The 12,858-nt window shown below is 46.5% G+C and overlaps 1 protein-coding gene across 3 annotated transcripts in view; it reads right to left on the reverse strand.

Annotated features, from left to right (window-relative positions):
• E2F7 (E2F transcription factor 7) overlaps positions 1-12,858 on the reverse strand; it is a 39,316-nt gene that overhangs the window by 12,235 nt on the left and 14,223 nt on the right. For all 3 annotated transcript variants that reach the window (XM_079773462.1, XM_079773463.1, XM_079773461.1), the window contains 4 exons: positions 12,626-12,794; positions 8,541-8,831; positions 6,780-6,935; positions 5,225-5,359 (listed from right to left, as the gene is read on the reverse strand). In XM_079773462.1, the coding sequence (XP_079629588.1) occupies positions 5,225-5,359; positions 6,780-6,935; positions 8,541-8,831; positions 12,626-12,794 (751 nt within the window). The remainder of the gene's footprint in view (positions 1-5,224; positions 5,360-6,779; positions 6,936-8,540; positions 8,832-12,625; positions 12,795-12,858) is intronic.

Raw genomic sequence — 12,858 nt, forward strand, 5'->3', positions numbered from 1 at the left:
TGTCTCTTATGCCATAGCTCTAAGGCAATGAATATAAAAATTTCTATATTCTATTGCTTTATTATTTCTTATGCAGTAGGAGCCCCGTTACCCAGTGACCAAAGGAATAAGGTCAACAGAAACCTCGTAGTTGAAATGCTGCAGAATAGTAAGGATAATAAAAGGCTGGGCCCGAGGGGCCCGTTTTATGCTTCAAGGAGCCGATATGAAGTCAGGACAGAATTTCTACATAGAACCAGGCCTGTATTTCTAGGTAGAAATAGTCCCCATTGCTGTTGCTCAGACAGTTATTCCTACCCTGTTCTTCTGTGCTGTTTATGTAGCTCAAAGCATGCCCATTTTAATAAGACTGATTGAATAGACTGAAAGGTCCAGCCACACTTATATTCTCTAAAACACACAGACATTGAACAAGAAAATCACCTTTATGGGTTTCTATTTCTTATAACAAAAACACAGTAAATGTTCCTTTTAGAAATTCAGAAATTACAGCATCAAAAAGAAAAAAAATGGATCAAGACAGTGACAGGGATCAGAGTTCCCCTCCTTCCTCAGACAGAACACTGGACAATACAGATAAATCCATCAGCGGCTCTCAAGACACTGAACATCAGGACATGAAAGTCAATGATCCTTTAGAGCCAGGAATCCAGTGAGGTGAGCTCCGTGACCGCCCCGGTTCACTGCCTGGAGAAGGTTTCCAGGTTGGGGTGCAGAGAGGGGGACCTAGAGAGAGCCGGAAGTCTCTCCAGGCTGCGGATGGAGCTGGAGGCCAGGAAAGCCAAGGCAGCTGGAGTTCGTATGGCAGAATATTAGAGCGGAGGGAGAGCCATACAGCAAGAGAAGGCTGGGGATGGGCGGAGGGAGCCCCTGGAGGATGCAGTGGAGTACTCGCACAGGTGAGAAAACGACCCGGGGCCAGCGGGGAAAGAACCGCTCAAAAGGAGCAGAAGGAATAGTTGTTTCAATAAGTGGGGACAATGTACATGCACATACACTGAGTGGCCAGATTATTATGATCTCTGAATGCATAATAATCTGGCCACTTAGTGTATGTATGTATATATATAAATATATTAGAGGCCTGGTGCATGAATTCGTGCATGGGTGGGGTCCGGCCAGCCTGGCCAGGGGGAGGGGACATGGGCGGTTGGCCGGCCTGCCTGCTGGTCGAACTCCTGGTCGAGGGGACAATTTGCATATTAGCCTTTTATTATATAAGATATACACTGAGTGGCCAGATTATTATGCGTTCAGAGGTCATAATAATCTGACCACTCAGTGTATATGCATATGTATATATGTATATATACATATATGCATGTATACATATGTGTGTGTGTGTGTGTGTGTGTATACATATTTTAATCGTCACCCGAGGATATTTTGTCATTGCTTTTTAGAGAGAGTGGAAGAGAGAGGGAAAGACAGAGAAATATCGATGTGAGAGAAACACATCAATTGGTTGCCTCCTGCATGATCCCCCAACTAGGGCCTCAGCTGGGGAGGAGCCTACAACCGAGGTACGTACCCTTGACTGGAATAGAACCCGGGACCTTTTGGTCTGCAGGCTGATGCTCTATCTACTGAGCCAAACTGGCTAGGGCTACATGCATATTCATTGTAGCTTTATTTGTAATAGCCAAAACATGGAAATAATCTAAATGTCCATCAACATGTAAATGATTGAAGAATGATATATCCATACAATGGAATACTTCTTAGCAATAAAAAGAAAAAACTACTGATAAATGCTAATACATGATTAATCTATATAATAAAAGCCTAAGTGACTGAAACGACCAGAATGACTGGTCACTATGATGTGCACTGACCATCAGGGGGCAGACGCTCAATGCAGGAGCTGCCCCCTGGTGGTCAGTGCGCTTACACAGGGGGAGCACTGTTCAACCAGATGCCAGGCTCATAGCTGGCAAGCGCAGCGGCAGTGGTGGGAGCCTCTCCCGCCGCTGCAGCAGCAGCATTAAGGAGCAGTGAGCAGGCAGGCGGTAAGGAGCGAGGGGTCCCAGACTGCAAGAGGGCACAGGCCGGGCTGAGGGATTCCCCCCCCCCCCCCAGTGCACAAATTTTGTGCACCGGGCCTCTAGTCTCAAAATAATTATGCCGAGTGAAAGAAGCCTGATAAAGAGTATAGGGAGTACAGCCTATTCTTGTTGTTTGTGGTTCTCATGTTCTGTAAAGTGAGCATGAACAATTAATTAGCAAACACTGAAGCACTGCTCCTAGAGGAAATACAGCGTTAGGTTCCTGCATGCCTCTGGTCACAACATTTTTGTCAACTGATCAACACATAACCCTGTTTTATGTGTTTCTGTTTAAAGACACCTTATTTAATATATATTGTTGATCCATCAGTTCTGAACTCATAGCAAATAGCACTAGAACTCATGTCTCAATGAAGCTCCTCTAACATGTATTTTCTCTGTAAGGTGCATCACTTAGAAACACTAGACAATGCCTCAGTACTAGACAACACTTGGGCACCATTTCAAACAGCGAAATCACCAACTCCAAGCACAAAGGTGAAACATGGCATTAAAAGGACCACAAAAAGGACACTCGTTTATAGGATGAGAGCTGAAACAAGGCAGAGCACTGCCCAGCTCAACCTCAGTTGGCAACTCAAACTTTCTGCCTCTCTCTGCATATCTGTGAGCAACTTAGAAAGTGCTGCATTAATTCTGGAGTGACAAATTTTAGTAGATAAATTTGCAAATATGGAATCTGTGAATAATGACTGTATGTGACTCACTGATAAAATTTTTATAAAATACAAACAAATCTAGAGTGAAAGAAAGCAGATCAGTGGCTTCCCCTGGGGAGAGAGCCGGGGAGGAAGGAAGGACATTTGAAGCGACAGAAGAGACTCTGGAGGGTGATGGGCTCACTATCTTGACGGCGGTAATTATTTCACAGACACATAGGATGCAAAAGCTTATCAAACTGTAACTTTAACCACATTCCACTTATAATGTGCCATGATACCTCAATAAAGCTGTTAAAGGGAAGAAAAGGCCATGATGGTGGGAAGGGAGATGAGGAAAGAGGCATCTATGAAGTTTAATTGTGAGGAATTGCTAATCAAGGAGTGAATTAAGGGAATCAAAGGTAACTCGATGTTCCAAATTTGACAGCTGGGCTGATGATGAGGATATCAGTAGAAACTAGGGAATGCAGAACGAGGATCACATTTCTGAGGGTAGGTAAGCTACTTTTGAGGTTCCTGACCTGGTTCCAAGCCCTCTTTCCCTCCTCAGATCAGAGCTCCCCCAGTTGCTGTCCCACTGGTTATGCAAATACATGAACTCATTTTCTCAACTCTGGCTCATTTCCCCAACTACCTCATTTTCTGCAATGATACCACCACCCTCGAACCCCTCCTCTCTTTCTTTTTTTTAAATATATTTTATTGATTTTTTACAGAGAGGAAGGGAGAAGGATAGAGAGTTAGAAACATCGATGAGAGAGAAACATCGATCAGCTGCCTCCTGCACACTCCCCACTGGGGATGTGCCCACAACCAAGGTACATGCCCTTGACAGGAATCGAACCTGGGACCTTTCAGTCCGCAGGCCGACGCTCTATCCACTGAGCCAAACCAGTTTCGGTGCCCCTCCTCTCTTTCAACCTATCTAAAGACCAAAGACCCCTTGTCACGTCAGTCTATGTATCTAGCACAAATGTCTTGGCTTGAGCTTTGAAGCCCACCAAAAATTCTGTTCCAGCGGATCACACTCCATGCCTCATCACTCTCTGCCCTGTGCCCTACACTCAGATCAGGAGGGCTGATCTCTCCCTCCCGCACCAGACTTGTGCTTAGGTATCAGTTCCTCCAACTAAAAAGCTCTCCACCCCTCCAAAACCTAAAAGTCCATCAGAACTTAACCCATATCCTTTGATTTCCTACAGCACCACCACAATTAAACTTCATAGATGCCTCTTCATAAAACACCGTGTATAGTGCTGGATTGTTTTCTAAGTTTCAAATGAGTGCTAATTATACAACTCCAGTGGAGGCTCATTAACCAACGGAAGTGAGCAAGGCACGGGTCTGGGTACTCAGGTAATCAAAGAGGAACAAAGACCTCTTCTGGCCTCACACCCACGGAGCAGGGACCACAGCATCACACCAGCATCACCAAGTACAACAGCATAATACTAAAGTGCAGTAGGTCAGATGAGAGACTCTCTGCTCTGGGTGGAGGGAAGCTTTATGGAGGGGTTGACATTTGGGACAGATCTGGAAAGGGGAACAGAATATTTTCATGTCAAAGAGGAGAGGGCCTCACAGGTGAAAGGATGAAGAGAAGCCAAAGGCAGAGCAACAGAAAACGGCAAAGTTGTATATTCCATGTAGGCACGGATGGCGTGCTATATACAGCTTTAAGTCTCTCATGGCACATGCACAGTCCACACTCAGTAAGTACTTGCTGGGTGGAATTACTTATACTAGATTTCAAGTGGTTTCATCTAGATCCTAAGTGAATAATGTGCTACAATGAGGTAGAGAGCTGTGTCTTCTATAGGCCTGGGTTAAGTGGCAGGAATTTATACCACTAACACCAAAATTGCAAGGGTAATTTAAAAATGTTAATGGCTTTTACTCAGGCAGCCTAGTTATATATAAAGTAGCTATTACCTGTGAAATAGGTAGAAGATAATACCCTCTTCTGCTCTAGTTTTAGTAAAATTGATATTTGTAACCTTTGAAATAAATGATAAAAAAAGGTGTTCATTGCATCCATACTTATATTTAGGAGCCATTTTTACCATATATTAGTTTCGTGATAGCAATAGTATAATTTTTGCATCATGTGGAATTTCAAAAAAACACAATATTTTAGGTATTCCACTAACGTAGACATCACTCCAGTTTATAAATGTCATTTTAAACCCCCTGTCCCAAATTTCCAGGAAAAAAATAGAACATGCTAAAGGGCTATAATTTACCAGTTACAGAAACTCCCACATCATAAGCTCTCAGTATTTCCCCTCCAACGGTGTGAGCCGACCAGCATGTACCATTTGTAGACTAATACTCACTGTTCCCAGAGTGACATCACAGTCTAATTTGAATGTGACTTGGGTAACGGAAAATGAGAGAGAAAATCGGCCTCACACTGTAGTAGATGTAGGATTTAGAAAAGGATTTAGAAATGTAGGATTTTAAATAAAACAGGCCCCTAACAAAACCATGCCTCACCACTGGAAGGGAAGTCCACAGGCCCGATCCACTTGAAGGCTGGCTTACGGCCTCGCTCTTCCGTTACGTGCACTTTCTTGATCAGAGCCAGGCTGGTCAGGACATTGGCGATGTCATAGAGACGCCGTACCTTTGCTGGGAGACATAAAACACCATTACGGCCATGCTGCCGGTGACACCATTACACGGTAGTTTACGTGACAGGTCCCTTCTCTTGGCCATCACATAAACCTCAGGGGAGAGCAGTGGGTGGGATGAAATGACCCATGGCTCTGTCATGAAATCACCCAGGATTTATGTAGCTGCAGCCACAGACCAAGGTCAGGGTGTCCTTCTGTTCCCACAGCTTCACACCTTTATAGGACAAGCAGGGAGTGCCCTGACTGCAAACACACCCGCGGGAGGGAAGCGGGCTGTAATGAGAGGCTCAGTGAGTGTGATTCCGATGTGTGGCGTGTCGGACGCCTGCCCGAGTTTCTCCCAGCAGGAGGCTGTGGCACCAGCTCCACCAGGCAGCTGGGCTGTGAACGTGACAGGGAATCCCCAGAGCTTCCCGCAGAGCTGCGCTCCCGGGCGCAGGTGTTCTGGGCTCAGGATTCGGAGGTGCCGCTGCGACGAAGACAGGCAGTTCCTCACCTCAAGTCCCGGCCTCTGGCCACCCAGAGGGGAGGGGTGGGACGCACAATCCTTGAGTCTTAAGAGGTTTGGGGAGACACATTTGAAAATGCATGGACTGGAAGAGAAATTCAGAAGGGGGGTAACACAGTGAATAGGCAGGTGATGCCCAGAAAGTAATTTCTATTTAAGAAATCAATTTACAGGTAGGAAACCCACTTGACTTCAGGGCTAAGATCAAGCAAAGGAGTGTTGATTATTGTCTAGAAATAGCAAGCATTCATCCCAGATGCAATTTTCTTTCCAATCGTGGGAGAGCTAGATTTTATTTAGTAATTTCTCCCACAGGGTGGCTCTAATTTCAGCTGGAAACAAACAAACAAACAAACAAACAAACAGCTAGGTAATGTTGAGCTCACGGCTTCCCAAGGCTTGAATGGACTACCAGCAGCCAAGGGCCTCTGGCTTGGGACTCACGCTCGACAGAAAGTACGAAACTCGGAAACACTCTCCTTGTCCGCAGCCATGCCCCACCACCCTTTCCCTACTCTGGTCATTCCGCTGGTTCTTACCTGTACACACCTTTCATCTCCACCCATCAGAAGAGTAAGCGGAGGGGGGGGAAGGGGAAACAAAACTCAGACATTCTGCCTTGGATGCTGCGATACTAAAGAGAAATGCGAAGTATCTTACACCCACCCTGACCTGCATTTGCTGATGGCATTCTGCCTCCACCGTCCACTCTACCTGCCACGGGGACTTCAATGGGAATCCAGCATGTGACTAACTTACCTCTCACAGCACCAAGGATTTTGGGATGCAGAAAGGACTGCACTTCTCCAAAAAAACATTATTCTTTTACTTTCAGAGGCAGAAAACATCACCGTATGAATCCCACCCTCCCTGTGCTAGCGAGGTGGATTTAGGTGAGGATGCTTACTTTTAAATTTACTATGGTCCAGCGCATTCTGGCTTCCTTCTATCAGTATTTTGGCAGCCACATCAAGAGTAACAATCTTGGTTTTAGAGACGAGGAACAGCATGACAAACTTCTGGCTCATGATTCTCAGAGACTTGTCTTTTCTGTTTGCAGATGCTACAAAGGGAATGAAACAAAGGCATCAAAAAAGATAATTTACCACAAGAAAGACTGTATTTACAGTTTGCCAGAACGATCTAACTCTGCTAGTGCATGGAAAGATCACTTCTGTTACAGAGAGAGGCCTTCTGGACAGTCAGACGGTGGCTTATAAAGACAAGGCGGATTCTCTTGCTGCTCGTAAGATTTCTTTAGGAATAGACTCTGAAAGGCGAATGTTAATCCACTTAATGCTTTATACTCACACTGTGTGAACAGAAAGCAGGAGGTGGTTTTCCTAAAGCAGCTCTCCGCCAGGATTGATGTGGGAGGAGAAAAGGATAGGGTAGAGCCCTACCCGGTTTGGCTCAGTGGATAGAGCGTCAGCCTGTGGACCAAAGGGTCCCCGGTTTGATTCTGGTCAAGGGCACGTACCTCGGTGGGGGCACGTGCAGGAGGCAACCAATTGATGTGTTTCTCTCATGTCGATATTTCTCACTGTCTTTCCCTCTCTTCCATACTCTCTAAAAATCAATGGAAAAATATCCCTGTGTGAGGATTAAAAAAAAAATAAAGGGATAGGGTAGGGATGAGGAACTGTTTTCAAACATCCACTCTGCCCTCAAAGGCAAGGATTCCACTTTAATTTCTCTGTGCCCACAATACAGGCAAACCCTCATTTAGTGCACTTCATAGATATTGTAATTTTTACAGATTGAAGGCAAGAACCCTCCACCAGCAAAACGATTACAATGTGCTTTATTGTGGTGGTCTGGAACCAAACCCAGACTCCGAGGTATGTCTGTTTCCAGAATGTGCTGTAATCACAGCAGGAGCCCACCTCTTCCATTTCTTTTCAGAAATAAACTGTAACTAAATAGGAGAACTGATGAGATGTGTGTTGCTGAGGATGGCAGGCAAACCATCCCGACAGATGGCTGTCTCCCCTGGTTATTAAGATACAACTGGCTTATGGGCTGGAACTAAAAGGCATGAGGCAGTAAACTGAATGAAAACCAGGCCCACCTCTCCATTCCTATTTCTTAAATTTGCAAGTGAAACGTGAGTGATACTTGCACTTTATCGTCTTAGCAAGAGGGAGTAGGGAGAGAACGATGAGGATCAGTGGTTAAGACAAGAAGAGGTTAAATGAGTCGGGAGGGGAAGACCAATGTCGATGCAAGTGAAAAAAATTCTGCATCCAGTGTCTATCTTTCTAATCAACATTTGCTGCTAACGGGGTTCTGTTCTATAGAATCTACTCCAATATGCAACTTGAAAAATTAATACCATTGTAATGATAACTTCTTTCAAAGCAACTTTTCCTTAAAGGCTCACACATAGAAACCAGCATGGGGCTGTCAATCTGGAATGGGAGCTCTGTTAGCAATCTGCGGTCCAAACACCCAACACCAAGCGACCTGCCAGTAGACAGGTTTTCAGTGAGGGTGAGTGGGCAGCCCAATGGGGGAGCCATCTGTCTTCCTTTCTCCAGTGGAGAGAGTAGGAGGACACCTCCCTCCAGGGTTGCCAATCTGGCACTTCCCATCTCAGCAGTGAGTCTCTTCAGAAGAGACCATCACCGTCTCTCTGCTATGACTCATGTGGTTACAATGAACTCACAGGAGGGACAGTCGGGCTCAGAGAAATCCAGCAACTGTTGATCGTGGGGATCTGCACAGCCATCTTTTTTACGTTCTCCAAACTTATAATCCATCAGGTCCAGCTCCCTCTGTTGGAGGTATGCCATCTGCTCCTCATACTTCTGCTCCTCCCCTAGTCTCTGGAGGTTCCTCAGGGTTCTCGGCAGGCTGTGCCGTCCGTGCCAGCCATACTGATTCTTGGCCACCCGGCTGACCAGGTGCAGTGACTCCAGCACATTCACAATGTCATAGATGCGTCTCCTTTCAACGCCTGTTTGGAAGACAGAAGCCAACCATCATCATGCAGACATTTTTGAGGATAAATTCCTTGAGAGCCTGGACCATGTCTGTGAACTACTTTGCGTGATGCCCAGTGGAATGTCCATCAAGCGTGGCTGTGCCACAAATTCATCCCAAAAGGGTGCAAGTAACAGACATTTTTTTCTTTCCTTTTCTTGTGATCTAACCCCCAGTAGGATAAAACATCCACCCAGAGATGGCTGATGTCCTACCTGGATTGCACGCAGCAGATGTCTTTTCTTTAGCCCTGTTGGCACGCTACAATGGGTGGGACTGAGCAACACAGGTAGGTGCTAGCACGCCTGATGGACACTTGGTGAATGCTGGCTGGCTGGCTTTGACTTATAGCCCTAATTATGCAGACTATAAGATAAATTGTGTCCAAGAACAGATACCTTGTTTGGACAATACTTTCCTTTCCCGGAGTTTGAATGATGTAAAATAATTATCTTGCTAACTCTCTTAATGGTCCAATAAAGGGAAACAGATGGTAAGTATTTTGTGTCCTATTTCACACTAGAAACTGAGGAGTCAAGAGTTTGGGCCCCTTCTCAAGATGATGGATGAAGCCACAGTTAGGGCTGGAACAGCATCTGAGTACCCTCCGGTTCACCATGGTTACAGACAACTCTTCCCGGGCTCTCACTCACCGTATCCCGCCAAGCAGCCCAGTGAAACAGACTTCGTGTACAGTGCAGACGGACCATCAAGTTCATCCGTTCCCTACCCCTTGTCCAATACTCTGCCCAAATAGCTAGGATTATGAGCCGTCTACTGAATTTACCAAAAATATTTATGGTGGTTAGTGTAGGGACTTTGGGGTTAGACGGCCTAGATTGAATGCCTGTGTTGTCTGTCCCAATCGGGTGACCCTGAGAAGTGACCTAACCTGTCTGTGACTTAGTATTTATCTCATAAGATGAGGAGGGTTCAATGCGACCACAAACATGAAGAGTCTCCAACACATGTTCACTGTTTGGCGCTTCCTGCGTGGCACTGGGGCTACCTCAGGTCGCCGCTGGCCTAAGAGGATTAGTGGAAACAGATTTCAAAACCTCCCGTGCAACAGGCCCTCGGGCTTCTGGAACCACCTCCCGCTCTGCTCTCATACAAGTATCCATGACAGAGGCCTCCAGGCACCTTGGAGAAAACCAGCGCAGCTGCAACCAGGCCCTCTCTCTGCGCGCTTGCCAGGAGCTGTTATATAATCCGGGCAGGCGCAGCGAATGCGGCATGTGGCCCTTCAAACACTGAACAGGAGAGACAGACTGGATTACAACGAGAAGCCCGGAGCTGAGAGGAAGTTCATCACATGCACGAGGAGGCATTTCACAGCCCATCAGAGCATTTCAGCTCCTGACCCTGAAAGGCTCCTCACCCCGCGTCGGTGCCAGATGTCTGCTGGAGGTGGTGGCAGGGCAGTCGGCAGCCCCCCGTCCAGACCGGGTTCCTTGCTCCAGTCTGTTTTCTGATATTAACACATCGTGTTTAGAGTGTAACATTCTATAAACCTTCCCATTAGAAATGTCATGTGAATGCAACTGAAACACCCCAGGGCCAGCCATATGCCCGGCTGTTTTGTTGTTTCGTATTAGATACAATCTGTTGAGTCTCCATCGAGTGGCTAGACATCCCAAGAAGGGAAAAGAAAGGAAGATTCTGACCACCCGGAGAGTAAGACATTTAATGTGCACAATAGGCGTTTGGTGATGCACGTGCAGCTGCTGCCGGCACCATCACCCACCTTTTCTATCAGGACCGAGCGTGCCTGTCCTCCGGCTGGTGCACTGAAAAGTCCCATTTCACCGGACACAAGACGTGCCAGTTGCTCTGGGCCTTGTCCTGCCAGGAAGGTTTTCCCTGGCACCAGCCTTCTTTTCCTTTTGTATCCAGGCAATCCTATTCATCCTATTCACGGCACTAGTTATGCCATCAAGGGTTTACCAATTCTTACCAGGCTTCCCTTAGTCCCCAGGGGACCTTACCAAGAACATCTCAGCCCCATAAACTATTTTCCTAGGCCGTGCTATTTTCCACTTACTAAAGTCCTCCTAGTTTTTTCAACTTCTTACCTGTAACATCCATGTCCAATCTACATGGGACCAGAATCTGGGACACTGTGCAATTCGACTGCTCTGCACATCCTTGGTTAAAATATGGCCTTACAGCTTGGGACCCGGGAGGTAGCAAGGAGTTTAGACTCAACCCGAAGAGTTGGTCGGTCTCCCCTGAAATAATTTCCGGGAGGGACCTCATTTTTGACCTCACATGAAGAGAGATGGTAAGTTCATCTGGCAGGTCTGGGTGATGTGAGGCACTAGCCAGCTATTGCAAAAATCCCTGGTTCTGCCCCAGGCAGTCACAACTCGGGGGCCTGCAGAATGACCTGTAGCACAGCCTTCCTACCTCCAACCGTTCGTCTTCAGCACAGACATCAGTGCAAGGTCCTGGCTTCATGAATCCCAGTGAGAAGGACAGATTTGCTGCTTTACCCTCGTCCTCTGTAAGACTCGCTTCTAGGACGCTGTGCCTCCAGTGGGTCAAGCCTCTCCCCAGCTGGGTCCCTTTGCCCTTCTTGTCTCATGGCCACCAGTGCCAAATACTGTGTTCCCATTTCTGGGTTTCAAAACGGCTCCCCAAGCACTCTACTCCCCCTTCCTAATTGCAGGGGTTGAACGGACAGCTTAGGGCAGAGGGGATACATAGTAAGAGCCGAGGGAAAACTTCCATGTAACAGTAAGAGCCACCCACGCCAGGGCCCGAGTTAGGCCCGTTACTGACATTATCCCAGCCTGGCTAAGTTCCTGCCAGGTAGGTGCTATGGTCCCAATGGGAAAAGGTTGATTAACTTCCTAAAGCTCTCATGGCCTGTAAATTGGAGAGCTGGGCTTCAAATCCAGCCTTCCCTGACCCAAAGCCTAGCCCGTCCGTGGTCTTCCCATCACAACCCATTGCATCCTCATTATTTCAGTTTCCAGCAAGCACAATCTTTATAGCCATCAGTTTGAATAATCCAGACTGACAATCATCGGCTGGTGCATATTTCTCTGGGCTATGGGAAGAACTAGAACTAGTAAACAAATTAAAACTATAATCTATCAAAATTATGTGTGTAAAACCTCCTAAGGAGACACCCTCCACCTTCAAATCTTTGTGATTCCTGCTTATTTAATGACTGTCAATATGCGCATCCTGAAACCAACTGCCATCCATGTCCACTAGGGGTCTCTATTCGGAAGCTGCTGGACTTATTTATAGAACATACAGCTTTGCACATTGTACACACCCTCCCCTGTGAACACATGCATTCCTCTTTGTTATAAGGGTTAGCTGTTTGAGTTATGACCAGATGTGCTTTTCCTAGCTTGGCAGGCTTGTTGTGAATAGCACAGAACAGGGCTTCAAAAACATCATGCTCTTGCTCTCCAATCTTGCTTTGTAATAGAACTAACACCAATTCTGAACCCTTAGAAGCATTATTGTAAAAATAAACAGCAGGATATTTGAAGACATTTTTTAGTCTGTCTAAAATAAGATGAAATTAAAATAGGAGATAGGGCTCTGTAACGTGAGTCTCGTCAAGGTGTTTTCAAGCTTAAGAAAACCAAATTCTTGTTGACCCTCAGGCCTAGAAGGCCCCTGCAATCCTACGCTGGATGGTCATGGCAGAAGGAAGCTCCCCCTGCCCCTGTCCTCACTCTTTTGGGGGGGCCTGCCCCAGGAAACCAGTGTCCCACTATTACTGGGTAACGGGACGATACATACCAAGACTGACAGCCACTTCATCTAGGGAGATGGTGGTTTTCTCAGCTGACAAGGGATAACTTGGATAGCGAGCTAGAAACTTCTGGCACAGGAGTCCTAAACTTTTCTGTTTTCTGCTCGGCCTGCGCTTCTCAAATTTCTCCACAGCAATGTCCCCAACAACACGAAGCTACAGAGGGCAGACAGAAAGGAGGGGAGGACACATCATGGTTAACATCCTAATAGAGAAATTG

Source organism: Cnephaeus nilssonii (assembly GCF_951640355.1).
Source record: "Cnephaeus nilssonii genome assembly, chromosome: 6".
Lineage (NCBI taxonomy): Eukaryota > Metazoa > Chordata > Mammalia > Chiroptera > Vespertilionidae > Cnephaeus > Cnephaeus nilssonii.